Consider the following 21,313-nt stretch of genomic DNA (forward strand, 5'->3'; position numbering starts at 1 on the left):
GGGGGCTCCCATACCCAGCAGAGTTGTCCATAACAGGGCATGGTCGACCAAATCAAATGCGCTTGAAAGATCTGCAAAGCACAAAAATAATGATCCCGGCTTGGCCTTGGTATACTTCCCTATTAAAAGGTTCAAGTTAATACATTGTTCGATCGTACCAAGGCCCTTTCTAAAGCCATATTGGGATGGGGCAAGAATGTTATTATCTAAGGCCCAATCTTCCAAGCGTGCTAACAGGACCCTACTCAAGATTTTTAGTGAGGAATCCAGCAGGGAGATAGGGCGGTAGTTCTTAGCCTCTCCTCTATCCCCCTTTTTATAGATTGGGATAATGATGGATTCACCCCAGGTAGAAGGGGTCCTGTTATCCATAGCAGCATTAAAGGCTATGGTCAGTAATGGGCTCCAGAGCGCTGGATCATATTTGTATAGGTCGATTGGTACCCCGTCTGGGCCTGGGGCTTTCCCCCCTTTGCTATTCCTTATTGCCAAATCCACCTCATAGGTCGTAATTCTCGGGGATTCAACTGGGGTAGTGCTAATGGTGTTAAAATTTGCAAAATACCCTCCAGTTGGGTCGAAGATCCCTGAGAAGTGGGCCACCCATCCATCTTCATTAACTTGGGCAGTGAGAACAGGGAATTCCACTTTTTGCAGGAATGGGCTATTGATGGTACTCCAAAATAGTTTACTGTCCCGGAGGGCTGCAGCTTTGCTCAGATCTTCCCAGGCTATTTCTCTAAGTTCTTGTTTCCTGATTTTGAGCTCATTTTTGTAATTAGCCCTCAGGGATTTAACCGCTTCCCTGTCTCTCGGGGTAGTTGAGAGGGCAAGTTTAAGGGATTTTAGTGCCCTTGTACATGCTTGGTTGAACCAACCCTGTGTGGCCTGTCTGGTTTTAGCCTTCTTTGAGGTGAGAGTTTGCTTAATTATGATACCCAGCTTCTCAAAGTTATTTACAGATTGTTCTGGGGGGACTTCCATATCAAGGCAACTAAGTATCGTGTTTAGGCCAGCTTTCACCACCCTGCGATCTAAATTCTCTGCTTTTTCCCCACTCCACTTTATGCGAGTCCCATTTGGTCTACATGGGGTAATGTCATCGACAACCCTACCGGAGAATACATCCCTATGGAGCTCACAATATAAGACCATAGTAAGTGCATTGTGGTCACTCAGGTCGTGATCTAAGATCTGGGGGACCGAACAATGGGGAGCTACCCGGTTGGAAATGATCAGAAAATCAATAATAGAGGTGGTGTTTCTCCCCGTGAAGGTGGGCGCCAGATTACCCTCATTATCAGGGGCATGTTGGTGGATTGATATATCAATTTTTAACATTAGATTGTTAAGGGAAGTGCCATATGGAGAGTGTAAAAAGTGGAGTAAATTTTCCCCATCATAACCACAAGTAGTTGAGTATGAGAGGGGGCAAGTTCTAGTATTAAAATCTCCTCCCCAAACAATATCATAAGATACAGTTGTATTGCAAAGAATGGAATCCAGAGCCGATTCGAGTTCATCTACTACAGTGGTGCTGGAGGGGTCAAAGGTGTTATTATATTGGTTAATCAATAATAGATTTCTATCCCTGCCTACCGATATTTCCAAAATTTGCGAATGGGACCCCACAATATGGCTTTTCCTTACACGTAAAGGTAAGTGTACAGAAAGTAAAATCAACAATCCCCCTTTGGCCCTCCCCATTGCAGATTCCACCGCATTACAGTTATAAGAAACAAAACCATCGAAAGCAATATCTTCCACTGACCACGTTTCCTGCAGACATAAAATATCAAAATCCACAATGTGTTCCCTCCAACCCAGTGCTGAAACCTTTTGCCGCCACCCAGCAATGTTCCAGCTCATCAATGAATAACCCTTAACCCTTTGGTCCATTACTGTATTAATGTGGTTACTTGAGACAGAGGGTGTAGTACGGGTCGTATCTAGGTGGACCAGATCCGGTACAGTGGGGGTAGCTGGGGCAGGGGTAATGGGAGTAATTTCGGAACATTGTGTGGTAGGGGTCGTAACGGGTGAAATCTGGGCCGGATTAGTGGAGATAGCTTGGGTAGGGGTGGATAAATGGACCTTGGATGGGACATCAGGTTTAGCCGGAATGTTGGTCGGCTTCAGAGAGCGAGAGACGGGGTGTAGTCAGTCTACTCCCTCCAGGCCATCTAAACAAGCATAGCGGTTATGATCCATAAAGGGGTGGAATTGGGGTGCGTATTGAGGTTGTCTTGGTGGTCTAGCATCATATGCTCGTTGTCTGCCCCTCCGTTCCACAACGGACCAATCCCCTCTTCTTTGTTGATAGCAAATGTTGGTTGGTGGGAAGAAATAGGAAACAGGAAGGGTTTGGATCGTTGAGTCAAAAGATCTGTTGAAACCTGCACATATATGGGATACTGTACGGGGGTCTCTAAAACTAACGGTTAGGCAGTCCCCATTGATGTTTTTAGGAGTCTTGCCTATCCATGGAACCCTCCTTACCATAATAATTTCATTATGCAGGTGGCCCGGGAGCGGTCTATTCCAGTTGAGCCATTTTATAACTTTGTTCTTCAAGGAACTAAAGGTTTCTGATTCCCCTGTTTCTAGTGGTGGTACTCCGGCTAAGATGACAGTAAACCGGTTTGCCTCCGGTGGTAAATCGGGCCGTCTAGGTCTAGGGGTATTGAGTGCCTCACTTGGTGCTCCCTGGGCCGTATGGTCTGTTGGGTTAATTTGGCTTGGTTGTTGACTCGCCACATTGTTAGTTGTTGGATTATTGGGCTGAGATTGGATAAGGGGTGGTATGCAGGTATTAGGTGGAGGGATATTAGGTTGGTTCAAAACCGGATTGGGGGGAGCGGGGATCGCAGGGGTTATGGTAGTCGTGGGGATGTGTTGGTTCTGAAGGTTACCAAGGGTGGCTAAAATGGAGGCAGATGTTTTCTCTACATTAGATATTCTGGAGCAAAGCCTATCCAGTTTAGCCTCTAATGGGGATATGATTGATTTAAGTAGTGCCACGGCCCATTCCATGGATATTTCTCTATTCGGAGGTTGAGCATCACAGGGGGTAAAGGTGGTCTGGGGTGGTGGTACCTCCCGTACCTTAGCTGTTTTTGCAGCCCTTCCCGATTTAACTTCTTTTTTGTTGTATACTCTTTTCCGTTTCCTCACTGCACCCTCTCTTTCCCCACAGCTCTTAGACTCAGTAATACTCACATCAGGGTGGGATAAAATGGAGACATTATCGCTTACCGGTACACAGTTAGGGTCAGTGACAATGTCAATTGATATAACCGGGGTAGCTAGGTGGCTAGGGTCTTCCGTGGGCGGGGATATTGTATCCGCAATAGCAGGCTGATCGCTGTCTCTAATGGGCGTTTTAGCGTAAGCAAGGGGTCCTATAGATGATCGTTTAAGAGAAATAAGTTCAGTGGATAAACGCTTTTCCAATATGACTATCTCCTTATCAATAATGTTATTAGCCCTTATGAGGAATTTCTCCATACCTCCAGCGGTTGACAGGCTGCCAGTTAAGGAGGATTTAATCCTATTGTCTCTGCCGGCCATAGTCCTTAGGGATGGGGGCGCACACAGGTTAGAGAGGTGGCCCGGTCCGGTCACTCCGGGTCACGAACGGTCACAAACGGTCCCGCCCTTGTCCCGGGCTTCTCCCGGTCGCTCCCGCTCGCTCCCGCGAAGCGGAGATACTGCACTCCTTATGATACTCCAGCTATGTATTCATTGGGTGATAGGCGGGGGGCGTGGCCAGCGGGGAGAGCAGCCCAGGTGTTGCTGATTGGGCGCGCAGGGGCTCCTGGTCACTGGAGTCCCCTGCCTTGCTCGCAGCCCCGCTGGATCACTTGCCTGACCCCGCGCTCCTCCTTAACTCCTTGGTGCAGCCTTCAAGCAAACGACGCGCTGCGGGACCCGCGAAGCGGGTCCGGCGAGTCGTGGGTGTGATGATGAAAGAAGAGGTCCGCTGGGCAGCAGGTCCGCCGCGCTCCACAAGCGTCCTGGTGCAGGTAACAGAATATCCGTGAAAGGGTGTTAGTCTTCTATGTTACTGCAGACCTCATCTTTTGCTTTAACCATAGTACCCATCAAAAGTTTCACTACTCATTTGTCCCTGCTCATCCACAGGATTCCACCTCTTCCTGTCCCCAATGCTTTTGAGGCCTTCATCCAAAGATCTTCTAGCTATTCTTTCTTCCATTCAGTCTTTTAACCTTTCCCTGACTCTTGGATGCTGATAAGTGTACAGTCAGTCTATAGTCTCTTAGTCCTCTGTGTATCTCCCATCCCTGTCCTGTATCTCTACCATCCTGAGGTCAATCATCCAATCATAGCCTCTTCTACAAATTCTGCTTCCAAAGCCTCCCATACTTTATCAGTATTTTCACCCCCTCCTAAGTATTTTCTCCCTCCTTAAGTCTCACATCTTTCTAGTGTGATTCCACCCTCCCTATATCTGTTTTCTTTCCTCAGGTTGCCTGCCTTCTCTATGTCTTGTATCACTTCCCCATCTCTGAACCCTCCATTCATATTCTATCTGTACTCAGCTCTTCTCCTCCTCTAAGAGTCACATCTCTCCAAGTCTATATTCTTTACTAACGTTTCCTGTCTCTCAACCCCCCAAATATCACATTTCTCCCAAGTGTCCCTTAAGTGTACCATTAACCAGCACAATCCCTACTCTCTTGAAGACTTCACTCCTTCTTCAATCTATTCACCATCCTTTGGTCTCCCAATCTTCCTCAGTCTGATGTCTTTCCCCATTGTTTTCTTCTCTCTATTTTGTTAACCACACTAGGTATTCCTCACTCCACAAGCCGCCTGTCCATGCTCAGTCTATCACTCACCTACTTGATCCTTTGCTTTTTATGGGTGCTCTAGTACCACATCATTGAGAGATCTGCGGGTCGTGATAGAATATCATGTGGCAGTAGCAGACATTTCCCCATTCTGAGCTGCAAAAGGTAGACAATTTCATTTTCTCTTGCACAAATTTCACAAAGGGTTGGGTAATGAAAAAGATCCATATTTTGTACTAATTGTCTCTCTGAACACAGAAAACATTATTCTGGGTTTGTAGCTCAGCTTTTACCTGGTGAAATGTGTGCCGCGACAAACAACAGCTCCAGTTAAATGTCGAATATGCACAACATGTTTGTGAGATGGTTAATTATTGGTTATGGGGAAGGGTCCCACCAAATGAGAAATCAAGTTTCCTGCTAAGTCAAAAACAGATAACCTTGATTGAAGCCACGGTAGCTATGGAGCAAACTGCAGAATTGTATGCAGAGAAATGTGCACTATTTTATTAAACAGCGCCAAAACAATATTAGAGTCAAGAAACCAGTAACATTCTTCCAGTAATGAAGTAAAATGTAAGAAGGTAATAAGTGATATGATGCAAAGTGGTCAAAATCAGGTTAAGAAAACTAGAGATCCGGACTTTTCAATTTTTAAGTTAAAAATTTTCAAAGAAACAAAAAGCCCCAATGTAAGTCAATGGTTACTGTTGACCAGGGCCTAGATGTTGTTTCAGTACAACAACACTAGACTGCGGTCAGTAACCCTTCCGGAAGGCACCGGTCAAAAGATTTATCATTGGGGCTCAGGTGTTTTTATAGAATACAACATGTCTAGTGGATCACGGCAAGATTCTGGAGCAGGTGGAGGTCCCTTGAGGTCGCAGAAGTCCTGCAGTCAATGCTCCCATTAACGCCTTCAGTTTTGTAACCAACTGAACTGTAGCTGCTGAAGCGCTTTGCCACTGAAATTAGTTTCACGTTCTTTCCCAGTTCCACGTTTTAACTTCTGGCTCATTCACTTTTTTCTATCTAAAAATTATGTAGTGTAACACGGTTGCATGTTGTAGTCAAACAAGGCTCCTTCAACCAAGCCCAAACACTCTCTCCAGCACAGGATCTAACAAAGGTCAGTTCAATCCACTGCTAACTTCTAAGCTGGTCCTTTCCACAGAGGTTTCTCTCTTTTTACCCTTTTCTAAGAAGAGAAGCCGGTAAGAGAGGGCCAAGCCATTGAGAGCACTGCCTCTCTCTACATGAGGGAGCAGGATTCCCTTAGTCCTTCTAGATTCCAGCAATCAGCCAGCAGCAGATGCCCTTTTCTGGTTCTTCTGGTCTCTCCCGAGGTCAGTTGTATTCTTGGGAGTGATTGTAGAGGTGAATATCGAATGCTGAATTTTGACGGGACATAATATCATTACAACAGCATAGCGGGACAAAATATTTAAGGAGAAATGCACAGACGGAGGTAGGATTGACTATTCTTAACTTCACATCTACGTACTTTTGGAGATGTATATATATCACCATAGTACATATATAGTATTACATATAGAAAATGTATTGAATCTTACCTTTCAATATTTTGTCCCTCAATATTTGAGATATTACCCGAAGAGGATCAGTGTGACCACTGTTATGAGGGACAAACACAAATTGGCATTATTAGCCTGATCAGATTGACAGCCTGCAATCTTCCCTGAAGTCTCCCTTGGCTTTCAATTGTGTGAACAATTTAATCATCTCAGGCACCAATCCATGTGCAGACCGGGCAGGTAACCCCCTGGTGCCACATGTGCTTTTCAGTAGTAGAACCGAGCGGTACAAAATGTGTAAGAATCAAAGTAAGTTTGCCAATAGCACAACACAATTCAATGTAGCAATTACATCTTTAAGGCCAGAAAAATATACAGAAAATTGTAATTGCAACTTAACTAACTACTGTTGAGAGAGAGATGAAAAGGCTGGAGAATGTCAGAGAGAATGAGTCAGAGAGAGAGAGAACAGATAAACCCAATAATGGTGCTTTGACCTTACCTAAAAAATCCCATTATCTGCTGATGAGGAAACAGAGGTACAGTGAGATTAAGTGGCTTGGGAAGAATCAGACAACTTGGGCTAGAGGTAAAACTGGGATGAGAGCCCAGATCTACTTCTAACCTACCTGAATATTTGATATCTCCTATAAAGATCCTTCATGCATCAGCAAATTCAGCAGAGTGCAGGTGCTGGCCGACATTTTAAATCATCCTGCCTACAGACTTTGCTAAATATGAATGTGCCTCAATCTCACATTCACGCTGAAGTGAAGAGAGACGCCACGCATAGCCAGTGAGTGTAATGCACAATAGGAATTGCACATCAATAACAGATATGTGTGTTAGACTATGTGAAGCAGCCATTAAAATATCTTCAAAGAGGAATGGTTTTAAAGTTTTTGTATCTAAACCATAACTGGGTTATAACCCTGTCTATAGACCATCTATAAACACAGGCTTGAGAAAATCTTCTAATCATTGAGGCTGAGCTTTAAAAAATGTCACATTTAGCTGAATCACACAATGGCGACTGACACCCATAAAAAATATATGTTTTTATTTTTTTTTAGTTTTATATAGCGCAAACTAGACCAGAGACATTGGGTATCAGAGCGCTTTACATGAGCACCAGTTTCGTTACAGATAGACACATTCATTTTTGTTGGGCACAGAGAGATTAGGTGATTTGCCCAGAACCACAGGATGTTGAGCGTCGTTGCCGAGACTCGAACCAGGTTCCCCAGCTTTGAGGTCCACCAATCTGGCCATAAGTCTACATACTCTCCCCACATATGTGAGAATGCATACATGTGCACACAAACAAGGACACCCAACACACACAGTGTGAAAGAATTGCAATATGAAAAACTGCAGTACCCAAAAAATTGTTTATGTACCCTGCCACTTTGGTAGTAATTAGCTTGTTTCAACTATCTTAGACTCTGGTGTGGCATCTCTAAAATTGATTCCTCTTTGCTCTCTGTTTTGTTTTCACAATTATGTTGTATTTGTAGTTGTATTATATTGTATTTGCATGGTGCTTAATACCCCGACGAGGCACTGAAGCACTTTATGGCGAGTAACACGCTACTCCAGAACCCAACGTTAGTGGTTAATACGGTATTTGGTTTTTGAGTTTAGCCTTGTGTTCTCAGAAGGAACCCTTACAGGCATTACCCCAGATTTTTCATGGTGTAAGCAGATGGAATTAGATATATCAGAGATATAGGGGGGGGGGGGCATGTTATATGTTACCCCAGGTGAATGATTGGTGGGGCTGAATCAATAGCATAGAAGAAACTCCCACAGAGGAATTGGATGGAAAAGCTGGCGGGTGGTTTGGGGGTAAGTTAGTTTGTGAGCATAACTGGTGGGGTGAATTTATAGAGAAGAAGATTTATAGATGCAAGCAGGTGATTACCAGGTTTCAAGAAGGAAGCGGGCATGGGCTATCAGTCAAGATGGGGGAAATTCACCCAGTTACATATAGAAAAAAAAATGCAAGGATGGAGACATCTTTGTGTAGGAGTCAAAAAAGGTATGCATTTTGAATAGGGGTGGAATAAGCAGAGAAGAGCATGCAGAGTATTGTAGATATTCGATGGTGATAAATGAAAGCCCTTTTTGTTATTTGCAGGAATTAGTAAAGAAGCGAGAGGAAGCTTGTTAGATTTCACGCAATCCTGAATAGGCAAAAATAGAAAAAAGCATAATATTTTCAGGTTTGGTAGAACTTTGCGTAATTATACAGGCACTGGGTGTGAGGATGATATGTTGGCAGGTGCATCTGGTTAAGTTCTTGCATAAAGACTTGACAATTTGGCCAGAGTCTCGGATTGTGGAAAGAGCCAGCTTAACTGTTTTATGTGTCCCAAATCTGTAGAAGATTGTTATTATGGAATCTGTGATGGTCAGGTTGGGAAATGGATAGCTCTTAAACATTTTTTTAAAGTCCTGTGGCTATCAATGGATTCAATTTTTCTTTGGAAGGAATTCATTTTGTGGCTGCCTGCAGAAAGAAAGTAATGATGCTGACTGTTTTCTTTTTGTAAGGTTGAATGATTCATTGTGGCGCTCAACTGAAACATGCATTCTTAGGCAGTATTAGTTGATTTTCATTCTTAGGAATTCAGGGGCATATTAGCAAGGTGGGCGATATGAAATTATCGCCGCTTTTGCGGCCGTTTTCAGCCGTGAAGCAGCGATAATTTCCTCGCCCTATTAGCAAGCTGTCGCAAACAGCAGTTAGCAACAATTTGTAGGCGATAGCGAGCGGTTTGGGGCCCGCTTTGCATGTCAGCGATATTTATCGCTAATGACATGCAAAGTGGGCGTACCCAACCTGTTAGCAACTGAAAGCAGTTGTTAACATCACTATTGCCTATTATCAACGCAGGCGTAGCGATTACAAAATGTGCGCTGAGCGCGAATATCGCTGAAAACGAACGCCTGCTCAGACCACTTCTTAACCTGTATATCCAATGGGAGGTGGATATTCAGGTTAAGACCCTATTGGCATTAATGCCTGAATATCGCTGGATTTCCAGCGATATTCAAGCATTAAGCCGCTATCGCCTGATATTTTATCGCATTTGAGATAAACGTTGCTAATAGCACGTTATCTCTGGGATAAAATCCGGCAATGCATGGCAATAGAAAAAACGTTGCTAAGCTTATTTAGCGATAAATATCGCTAGTTGTTGATAATATGCCCCTCAGGGCACGGAAGTTGTATAATGTAAATGTAAATGTACAGGAATTTATATAGTGCAAATCACCGAGCGGTTTCTAAGCGCTTGCTTAGGGAACCTGTCCTGGCATTCCCCTGTGAGATAACTCCGGCCGGGTATCCGCAAGGTGAAAGCCAGGCACCCCGCCGCGAGGGGCCGTTGTGGAGATTAAGCAAGCTATTGCCCAGAGTCGCAGAGTGTGAACCTGTGAATCGAGTAGGCACCGGAGCGAGAATTGTCGAGTCCGTGGACATTTTAGGACTCAAGCCCCCACCGAGCCGGGAATTGAACCCTGGTCCCGGGCTGACCTCTGCTTCCAGGTCTGCCTCCTCTAACCAGTGAGCCACACTTCTCCATGCATGTGTGGCAGTACCTTTAGATGTAAAAGCAATTTTGCAGCTGAGTTTCAAATCCACTCGAATTACTCACAAGATACTTTATTTCAGTTAAAAACCTTAAAAAGCTGTACATAAATAAAACAAGCAATATCACACCATTCACTGTCATCATATCAACAGTGAGCATCCTAGCATAGGGCGGACAAGAAATAAAGACAAGCTCAGTGGAGTATTTGTATCAAGCACAGTCCAGTGACAAAAACCTTAAGAACGGTCTGCTATGCGATCCGACTATGCTTAGAAATCTACCAAAATATATTATCTTGATAGTGATCTGAAAATCCACTGGAATCATCTCATGGCTGACAGAGGAACTAGTGATGCAGACAATTTGTGTAGTCAACTTTTCAGTGGATGAGTTGTTAGTTGAACTTTTTGTGGAAATCTTGGATGGGGAAAATTTGATAAAGTGTCTTCATAGTGTAGAATGTTGACTTTGATACTTTGCTCGCTTGTGCGTTCATTGAGAAAGCAGTGTCCATGACAATTTTAAGCTTCCAAACTTCTTATGGTAATTTTGGCAGTTTTGCTTGCTGATGCTTTTATTGAAAAAGCAGAATTCATGAAAATCTCAATCCTTCAAATCTCTCATGGTATTTTTGGTAGGGGTCCTAGATAATCTGGCCAGGGTTAATGGATGATAACTTTCCAATTTCAAGAAGTGAGTATTTCAGTTTTTGATGGATTTAGTTCAAAATAGTCACACATCATGCATTGCTCTACGTCTTTGTGGCCGTTTTAGAGTTTTGTAGATCTTTTGGCTTTTCCAGTTTGAGTATTATTTGTGTGTTACTTGCATACTTGCAGCAAACAAGGTGAAAATAGTGAACTAGCTCCGGTAATGGTTTCTTGTATACTCTGAAGAAGAGAGAAGAAATGATAGCACCTTGAAACACTCTTTTCATTTTGTAAAGTGCCAAGGAGATGAGGGGCATATATATCATGTTTGCCCAGTCATGATGGTAGGAGGAGATCTAATCTAGAGTTATCCATCAATACTAATTTCTTTAAAACTGAGATGTAAGATTGGAAGGTGAGCTGTGTTAAAAGACACAGAGAAATCCAGGAGATGGTGTGTAGCTACACTTGCTTTTTAATTTTTTTAAAAGTCATCCCATATAATGATTAGAGCAGATGTTTTGTCTCTTCCTGGGTGGAATCCTGGTTGGTATTCTAAGAGTAAGTGGTTGTTTTCTAGACATTGAGAGATCTATTGAAATGCTGCTCTTTATAAATAGTCCAGTAGAATTTGGTCTCTTATTAAGACGGCCTTCTCAGTTCAGTTTATTCTTCTTGATCAATGGTTCTGTGTATTTTCTCTTTAAGTCTTGTGGAAAGATTCCTGTATGTAGAGAATAGTTGATTGCATTCAATGCTGACATAGCCGCTGATGATGATAGTAGAATTCCATTGAATTGAATATTTGTAGTGGGCATGGGTCCAAAGGGCCACTGGCTTATACATGGTCTGGAAACTGTGTCATTGTTATTTCTCAGAAGAACTATAGCAAACCATCCATTATTGCTGGAGTGCTTGTCCAAAGTGGCATCTCCACCTAAGAGGTGTTTCCAGATAACAATCTTAGGTGTCTGCTTTGGAGAAATAATGCATCGCCAGTTTGTTGCAGACGTCTTGTGAAGGAGGAAAACTTGTTCAAGTGCTTTCACTGGAATTTTGGTAGTATTTATGGAGTTCCTTGACAGGGCATTAGGTGTTGTATATACTTCTTAAATAGTGGATTATCTTGACTTTTTTGATGTATGATTTGTATGTTTTATCCTTATGAAGATACATTTTGTCAGTAAGGTTCTTTGATTTTGGATGTACGTTGTTACAACGCATGCTTTTACCACGCACGCTTTTACAATGCAGGTTTTTCAACGCAAGTCGTTACACCGACTTGCGTTGGGGGGTGCTGGATAGTGAATAGTTTAATTTACTATTCCAACTCAGGTCCCCGTGGATAGTAGGGAAGGTGTTGGATAGTAAATTAAACTATTACCTATCCTAGAGCGCCCCCCAGCCCAATTCGTTGTAATGACTTGCGTTGAAAAACCTGCGCTGTAAAGGCACTGCGTGGTAAAAGTTGTGTCGTAAAGGATGTTTCCCTTGATTTTTCCTAGGTGTTCTGAAGTATTGAGATGTATCTTTTTTATCTTTTTTTAGGTCGTCATTTATCAAAGGGCTTTCTTTTTGGCAGACTTTCATGTTTTTACAGCGATTGTTTTGTCAACGGATACACCGTCATACAACTTCTTTACCCAGTTTATTGCCTCCAGTTGTGTGCTAGTGACTAGATGAATATCTAAGAAATACATATTCAGCTTATTCCAGATTTTGGTATTGAATGGGTTGAAGACATTGAGAGTCTTAAAGGGATCTTAAGGGAGAAGGAGGTGAGGTGAAGATTAGCCCAGCCTGAGTTTTTCACTGTGTTTGGATTCAGATAACATGCAAACAACCGGCAGGGATAGAAACAGGAAGACATGTCAATGGAAATTCAAAGGAATGGGAACACAAGACTTCTAACTCACTCACTCACTTCATGGGGTTAATGTCACTTCCAGTTAAATGATGGCAGAGCCCTATTTGAGTCTAGCCACCGCTTATAGTCTTTGTCTAGCAAGGTCTCGCTGGGTGCACGGGCTCTTCGTATACATACCAGTTAGCAATCATGTCAAATCTTCATCCTTATTGTTTTCTTCTTACTCAGTTGCCGCAGTTCCCTGTTTGCTTTTCTCTGGGCCCCATCTGCCTTGGCTCATTTAGCTGGTGTGCGTTGCCTCCTGGTTTGTTCTCTTGTTCTGTCCGGTGTTCTTGGCGGGAGAGTGCTGGGCACAAGTCTAGTTTCCAGGTCAGCCCATGGCTAATTTAACAGCTAATGCTGCTGAAGCTGGGAAGCCTTGTTAACATTTTTTTATGTCATATGGCACTTTTCCAATTCAACTGAACACATATACCAATTATTCTTCTCTGTTTTCTGTCAGAATCTTTTTAATCTATCACCATATTGAGGCAGCGTGTGCCATTCCACTACTAAAAAGATTCTGCAACAGGCAGCAAACTCCAGTCCGGTGCTTCCGTTTTACTCCCTTTCCCCTTTCCCCCCAAATTCAAGTCACCCGCAGCAAGTATACATTTACTTGCTGGTGTAGATATTCTGCATTGGCTGGGGTTTTCAGCAAGACCTACCGTCAGCTTGCCAGGCCCAAAATAGACAAGTCTGAAATCCCCATTCTAGCTCTGGCACAGGGCATAACAAAAATGTACCTGTCTTAATTTCTTCACATCAGGATTTTCTAACCCTATTGACCCTTCACAGCAAATGTATAACACCGCAACAAATAATAATAATGCACTAGAAGGTAGTAGTGGAAGTATGGCTATTGAAAGAAGACTTTAAACGCAGAACACTTTGGTTTTAGCATCACCAGAGACATTTGATGCGATCCACACAACCTTCAGGTTTTAATGGTGCAACGCCATTGGTATTTCTTGGCAAAATTAAGAGCTCGTTAGATATATGAATAAATTACAAAAACTGGCGGCTGAAGCCACATGGACAGATAGATCTGCTGCCACCGCCCGTGTCAGGAACTACAAGAATTGTTGCAATACACTTTGGGCATGATTAAGAATTTGGCGGATATAATGGACTCTGCAGCATTAACTGACTTAACGTTTCAGACAGAAGTCCAGCAGAAGACCACCATCGCCACCTCCCAGGGACCCACCACAGTTCACGCTATAGTAAAAGCAGGTGCCTACGCATGCTTCAAGGATAGTAAGGTCTACGCTGAGGTCTGCATTCCAACTCAAGAGAAATGGAGTGCATTGTAAAGGCCTGTGTTGTAAAAGATTTTGCAGAGTAAAAACTGCGGGGTAAAAGCATGCAGGGTAAATGCATGCCGGGTAATGTCATACAATCCAAAATACCCCATAGGTGCTTGACAGATCCACTAGTAATGATAACAGCCTCTTTTATAATATAGAGGAAAGTGAAAATTCACCAGTTTCTGGAGGATACTCTTAATTCATAGTAGAATCCACCGGCTGAATTCTTTCCCCCGTAGGGATATTACTGCGTCAAATGTTTAGCTGACACAATCTAGTCTGTATTAAGAGTTTCTTTAAAAAAAGGGGGTATTTTCAGTGTCTTCCAAACTCTTTATTAGGCCCCAACTTCTAGAATTTGAGTTGTTGCGTTACTGGAATGCCTGTCATGAACAACACCAATATCCCTTACTTTCAATCTTAAAAGAAATGTAGTAAACATAATGGTTCTCTGTGTATTGTCTTGCAGAATCCCAAAGACCCTGAGACTATTGCATCAATGCTGAAAATTCTGGATGAAAATGATGATGGACAAGTCGATTTCAATGAGTTTATGGATCTAATCAGCACAGTTTCTAAAGCCTATTACAAGACATTCCACCCAGCAGATGAAACTTGCAGTTCAGAACCCGGGCAAAAGCAAGAACCACATCAGCAAGAGAAAGGCAAACAAGAACCGTATCATCAAGATAAGGGTAATCAGAAGTCACATGAAGATAGACAAGGCCAATCTCAAGAAAAACAGGACAAGAAAGGTGGTTCATCTGAAGTTCAAGGCAGGGTAATTGGTTCGCAGCAAAATAAGGACAAGAACTCTTTTCAAGATCAGGATAAGAAAGGTGGCTCCTTCGAAAATCAGGATACAAAATACAGTTCTAAGCAAGACCAGGGCCAGAAATATGGCTCACAGCAAGATCAGGATCAGGCAAATGGCTCACAGCAAGACCAGGGTCAGAAATATGTCTCACAGCAAGATCAGGGTAGGAAAGGAAGCTCCGACAAGGAACAGGACAACAAATATGGTTCTCAGCAAGACCAGGATACAAGATATGGCTCGCAGCAAGATCGGGTTAGGCAAGGTGGCTCGGTCAAAGATCAGGACAAGAAATATGGTTCTCAGCAAGGCCAGGATACAAGCTATGGCTCAAAGCAAAATCAGGGTAAGAAAGTTGGTGCCTATGAGGATCAGGACATGACATACAGCACTGAGCAAGACCAGAGTCAGAAATATGGCTCACAACAAGATCAGGGTAGGAAAGGTAGCTCCAGCAATGATCAGGACAAGAATTATGGTTCTCAGCAAGACCAGGATACAAGATACGTCTCACAGCAAGATCAGGGTAGGAAAGGTGGCGCCGTCAAAGATCAGGAGAAGAAATATGGTTCTCAACAAAACCAAGATACAGGATGTGGCTCACAGCAAAATCAGGGTAAGAAAGTTGGGGCCTATGATGATCAGGACAAAGAAAACAGAACTCAGCAAGACCAGAATCAGAAATATGGCTCACAACAAGATCAGGGTAAGAAAGACAGCTCTGACAAAGATCAAGGTAAGAAACATGGTTCTCAGCAAGACCAGGATACAAGATATGGCTCACAGCAAGATCAGGGTAAGAAAGTTGGTGCCTATGAAGATCGGGACATGAAATCCAGTGCTCAGCGAGACCAGAATCAGAAATATGGCTCACAACAAGATCAGGGTAAGAAAGACAGCTCTGACAAAGATCAGGGTAAAAAATATGGTTCTCAGCAAGAACAGGGTACAAGATATGGTTCACAGCAAGATCAGGGTAAGAAAGTTGGTGCCTATGAAGATCAGGACATCAAATCCAGTGCCCAGCAAGACCAGAGTCACAAATATGTCTCACGTCAAGATCAGGATAAGAAAATAGACTCTGACACAGATCAGGATAAGAAAGGTGGTCCCTACCAAGATCAGGACAAGAAATATAGCTATCAGCAAGACCCACAAACAAGATATGGCTCACAGCAGGATCAGGGTAAGAAAGGTGTCTCTGGCAATGATCAGGACAAGAAATATAGTTCTCAGCAAGACCAGGATAGAAAATATGGCTCACAGCAAGATCAAGGTAGGGAAGGTGGCTCGGTCAAAGATCAGGACAAGAAATATGGTTCTCAACAAAACCAAGATGCAGGATATGGCTCACAGCAAAAAACGCTTAAGAAAGTTGGGGCCTATGAAGATCTAGACAAAGAAGACAGCACTCAGCAAGACCAGGGTCAGACATATGGCTTACAACAAGATCAGAGTAAGAAAAGTGGCTCAGACAATGATCAGGGCAGGAAGTATGGTTCTCAGCAAGACCAGGATACGAGATATGGCTCACAGCAAGATCAGGGTAAGAAAGTTGGTGCATATGAAGATCAGGACATGAAATTCAGCGCTAAGCAAGACCAGAATCAGAAAAATAGCTCACAACAAGATCAGGGTAAGAAAGGCAGCTCTGACAAAGATCAGGATAATAAATATGGTTCTAAGCAAGAAGAGGGTACGAGATATGGTTCACAGCCAGACCAGGGTAAGAAAGTTGGTGCCTCTGAAGATCAGGACATTAAATCCAGTTCCCAGCAAGACCAGAGTCAGAGATATGGCTCACAACAAGATCAGGGTGAGAAAGGGGGCTCTGACAAAGACCAGGATAAGAAATATGGCTCACAGCAAGACCAGGATTACTCTAAGGGTCAAGATTATGCCCTGCAGGACAAGAACAAACAAAACCAATCATATCAAGCTCAGGGACAACAAGATCAGAATGTATGTAAGCCACCTGCACAACATCAAGAAAAGCAAGCTTCATCACCCTCTGACCAGTACAAACTAAAGCCATCTTACCAATATCAGAATGTAGACATCCCTCCTTCACAAAATAAGAACAAGCAAGAGCTGTCTACTCAATACCAGGAAAAACACCTCCCCACTCCGCATGAGCAGGATAAGCAAGAGCCATCCTCACCATACCAGGTTAAAGATGCACCTCTGCTGCAAGATCAAGCCAAGCAACAGCAATCTGCACAATATCAGGGGAAGACAGATCCCCCACAGAAAGAGCAAGGCAAGCAAGAGCCATCTCCACAATATCAGTCTAAACCAGACCCATCTTTGCAATGCAGTGGGACGCAAGAAGCAGAGTCAGAACAACAGCCCCAAGAGAGCTCACCACCTGAACAGCAGCTACCAATGCAACCACAACGTCCACAAGTACAAGCTCCGTACCGTCAATACCAATATAACTACCAGTACCAATGGTCACCAAATCAGCGCAGATTTCCTGGGCCACTGTGAGATCAAAACACAATGTTTTCCTTAAAAAAATAATCACAGAAATTAAAATTTCGATTTGGGTGCTTATGTTCCAGACTGTGTCTTTCAACTATTAAAGCAATGATAAAAATAATGCTGTGTCTGCTGCTTTTGTGTCTATTGTCAAACACCACATCCCAGAGCACAGGATCTGACATTATAAAGCAGCCTCCCTGAACAGTTGTTATTAACTTCTTTTTGTATTTTAATATTATTAAATGTATACAAAGTTACATCAACACTCATGCACCATAGTCCAAATTTGTAATTGACTAACACATTTCTCACAGTGGTTTAAACACAGAAATCATGCTTCATAATAGCTGATTATTTCATCTCTATGTTTCAATCTATAGCTTGTTCAGGCCATATGCGGTATCAATTGGAATCAAAGCTATTTAGATCAAAAGAACACAATATACAAACATAACAATCAAAACAATAAGTACACAGTAAATCCAGGAATTGTAAAACAAGGTGACCAAGTGCAGTTTGTAGCTGTTTTGCAAACATGAGAAAGGATTTGGTCGGAGGCTGAAGGGTGAACGCACTCCAAATAGTTCACTATTAATGGATGAAAGATTGACTTTGAGATTTAGGAGCATATTTACAAGCCCCTTGCGCCACCGGTGCGTCACATTTTATGACGCACCAGTGTCTCATTTTCCTGTACTTGTAAATGTGGCCACTTGGCACGCAGCACTTTTACGTGAATGGGGTGTTCCCACGCAACAACCATGGAATCATACATATGTCCAGATTTATGAGAAAATGTAAATCTGGAAATGCGACTGAATGCTTTGCTTCCTCGGGGAAGGCGTAGGGAGGTGCAACGAGGAGGAATGTATACATTTCTCCTCATTGTTTTCCTCTTTCTATGCGTGCTGCATTCTACAACACACATAGAAAGAGGAAATAACCTCTGCTGATTGTTTATGAACAGGAAGGGAACCCTTCCTGCACATAAACAACCGCCCCACATTGCAGGCATCCTTGCCCCATGGTGCAAGAGTGCCTGCGCCAGCGCATGGAAGCAGTTTGTGCAGCAGAGCAGGGGGAAGCACAGAGATGTGACATACTGTTGTGAATATTTTGCATCCCTGTGCTTTGAAATTGACTCATTGCTGTGCAGCCAAATGACGTGCGGCACACAATGAGTCACTTTCTTTGTAAATCTGCCTCTTTGTCCTCTTTAATGGTGAAGTTCCAATCATACCATGGGCCCGACGTAGGTCACCAAATACCGGTCGGTAACGGCCGAATTCGGCCGTTACCAATCGGTATTTGGTGATTGAGATGTTGGGGCCATTATTTTACAGAATCGGTAAATTTACTGAATCGGTAAATTTACTGATTCTGTAAAATACCGAATCGGTAATTTTGCCGATTCGGTAAATCCCAGATGTAGGTAGCACTATTTACTGTGCTACAGGCCTTCAGAATTCGGTATTTTATCACCCAATACAGTTGGGTGGTAAAATACCGAATTCAGGTGTACATGCACATCTGTGCATGCACACCTGTGCCATGTGACACACAGACATGCCCTTAGGGCATGTATGTATGCCACATGGCACACAAGCCTGGAATTGGGGTGCCACAGGGTGTCAAAGTGACACCCCGTTCACCCTTGCAGGATTCGGTATTTACCGATTCGGTAAATACCGAATCGGTATTTCCCATTGATTCCTATGGGCTTCAAGGCCCATAGAAATCAATAGGAAATACCGATTCGGTATTTAACGAATCAGTAAATACCTAATCTTACAGATTCGGTAATTCTAAAATAAGAATTACCTACATCTGCCCCCTTCCTATTTATCTACTCTTAAATACCGAATCGGTATGATTCGGTATTCAAGAGTAGGTAAATAGGAATTACCTACATCGGGCCCCATGGGTTTGATCTGGGTGATAAAAAAATAAAAATTTGTGGAAATGCAAAGTCTGGAGGAGAATTCAAGAACAAAATTTAAAGTCACAATAGGGATAATTCAGTGGAGGAAATCCATTGAGGTGATTCGCCTGTGGATTTAGTACTATCTCTACTCTGTTTTCATCCAACCACAAATTGGGGTCTAAGTATTTCATTACTCTGCGAAAAACTTTTTATGCTCAGAAATTGACACAGTTTCTCCAAAATACTGCAGAGAACCACAATGTTCAACTTTAAAATCAAGATATGTGGTCTATACCAAAAGCATTGTTTCTATCGCTAACCAAAGGCGATTCATGAAAGTATTTGTGGACTCTAGGATTCCACATCATAATATCGCACCTATCATTACTTCGATAAATACAGATATGCTATGCGCTGTAGTGACTATGTACTCTTAACTGCTGAGGCCCTTCAGAGGGTATCCAATATCGCTGGACCAACCAGAAGCAGATGCACAGGAAAAGGAGATCTGCCAATCTCTCATACGCCTTCTGTGCCTCGTTGGGTCAGGCTCTTTTCTTTGCATAATTGTATACAATTTTAAATCCCTGCTGGGAATGGGGGAGTTGATTGATGTGTCCTGTGACTAAAGTACCTGGAGGATGAAGAGCACCACTTACTTTTGTATGCCAACTTAATTGGTTCTCCAGAGAGAGCGATTCCCAACTAAGGGGCCGATTCCGATGTGGTTAGGGATGGCTTCGACCCTCCTTCCCTCGGAGCCAATCTAACCGCATTAGAGTCACCAATTCAGTTTCCAATGGGGTCGGTCGGAAGGGAAACCAAATCGGTCTTCCAAATGGCTTCCGACGGCCTCAGAGAGACCATCCGCCATTCGGAAGGCCCTCAGTAATCCCCCAGCCGGCTCTTTCTAGCCGAGAGATTACGATGGCAGTTTCCCACTGCCTTTTGTGCCGGACTTTCTGGCACAGAAAGGCATTGGGAAACAGTTTTGGGGCCCCCCAGCAGGGCCCCGAGGGTGCAAGGCCACAAAATGGCAGCCTAGGGGTGGACCTATGGTGCCCCTCTGTTGATCCTGCACCCGGTGGCAGGTACCCTGGGGTGCCTGCCACGGGGTGCAGGGATGAAATGTACCTCTGCTCTTTCAACAAGAGCATTCATTCCATTCTGAATGCATGCTCCCTTTGAAAGGTGTAGGCATGCGACTGAACAGGGGTCCGTCGCATCTTACTTCTAGGGCTTTAACCAACGACAGGAGGTCGTTCGGTTACAGTTCCTGACCGATGTCAGACGGACTCCCGTCTGTCCGACATCAAAATCGGCACCTATGATGTACAGTGTGGGAAGATGCAGCAGGAGGTCCATCAACAGGTTAACCAAAATAATACTTGGGCAAGATCTGACCAAAATGGGCCTCACTCCTGGACATGAGCTTTCACAGTAGTAGAACGTGTTGTTGTCACCGCTGTAGAAGGTCCTCATGGACCAGAATGTCCTACAAGCGCTTCTCTAATGGATCTGTGGATCTGAGTGCAACTAGGGTCATTCTTTAGGGGGATCTTAAGAATAACCTGCTAATAAGATTTTGAATGGGGAAAAAAGAAGCATAGTTCTAGAGTTACCCAAGAGAATATTTGCCTTTTGCTATCCAGGATGCATGTATGGGACATTTGGTTCCCAGTGTTTTAGAGATGTCTATGGCTGTGTGACTCAAAGATAGTCACTAACAAGAGGAGTGAGTCCAGTGTGTGGGATCAAAAGACTGACTGCTGAATTTGTGCAGAGTGGGATTAAAAGGCTGTCTGCTGAATTTGTCCAGAGAGGGATTAAAAGGCTGTCTGCTGAATTTGTCCAGAGTGGGATCAAAAGGCTGTCTACTGAATTTGTCCAGAGTGGCATTAAAAAGCTGTCTGCTGAATTTCTCCAGAGTGGGATTAAAAAAGCTGTCTGCTGAATTTGTCCTGAGTGGTATTAAAAGGCTGTCTGACGACTTTGTCCAGAGTTGGATTTAAAGGCTGCCTGCTGAAATTGTCCAGAGTGAGATTAAAAGGTTGTCTGCTGAATTTGTTCACAGTGGGATGAAAAGGCTATCTGCTGAATTTGTCCAGAGTGGAATTACAAGGCTGTCTGATGAATTTGTCCAGAATGGGATTTAAAGGCTGTGTGATGAATTTGTCTAAAGATGCCTTTCTCCGATTACAAGATGCACCAGACTACATCCCTCAGGCCCATCTCCTACACATTTGTCTCCTTGTTTGTTGATGTAACAAATAGCTA

The 21,313-nt window shown here is 43.3% G+C and overlaps 1 protein-coding gene across 2 annotated transcripts in view; it reads left to right on the forward strand.

Moving 5' to 3' along the window:
• Positions 1-17,222, forward strand: part of LOC147673709 (uncharacterized) — a 31,640-nt gene extending 14,418 nt beyond the window's left edge. Inside the window, exons 3-4 of one of the 2 annotated variants that reach the window (XM_086947629.1) lie at positions 14,284-15,726; positions 15,757-17,216. In XM_086947629.1, coding sequence (XP_086803755.1) covers positions 14,284-15,726; positions 15,757-17,118 — 2,805 coding nt within the window. In that variant the 3' untranslated portion in view covers positions 17,119-17,216. Of the gene's footprint in view, positions 1-14,283 lie in introns of both variants that reach the window. The other variant, XM_086947628.1, reaches the window with a different exon arrangement.
• Positions 17,223-21,313: the final 4,091 nt, after the last annotated feature.

Source organism: Lissotriton vulgaris, chromosome 12 (assembly GCF_964263255.1).
Source record: "Lissotriton vulgaris chromosome 12, aLisVul1.2, whole genome shotgun sequence".
NCBI classification, from domain to species: Eukaryota; Metazoa; Chordata; class Amphibia; order Caudata; family Salamandridae; genus Lissotriton; species Lissotriton vulgaris.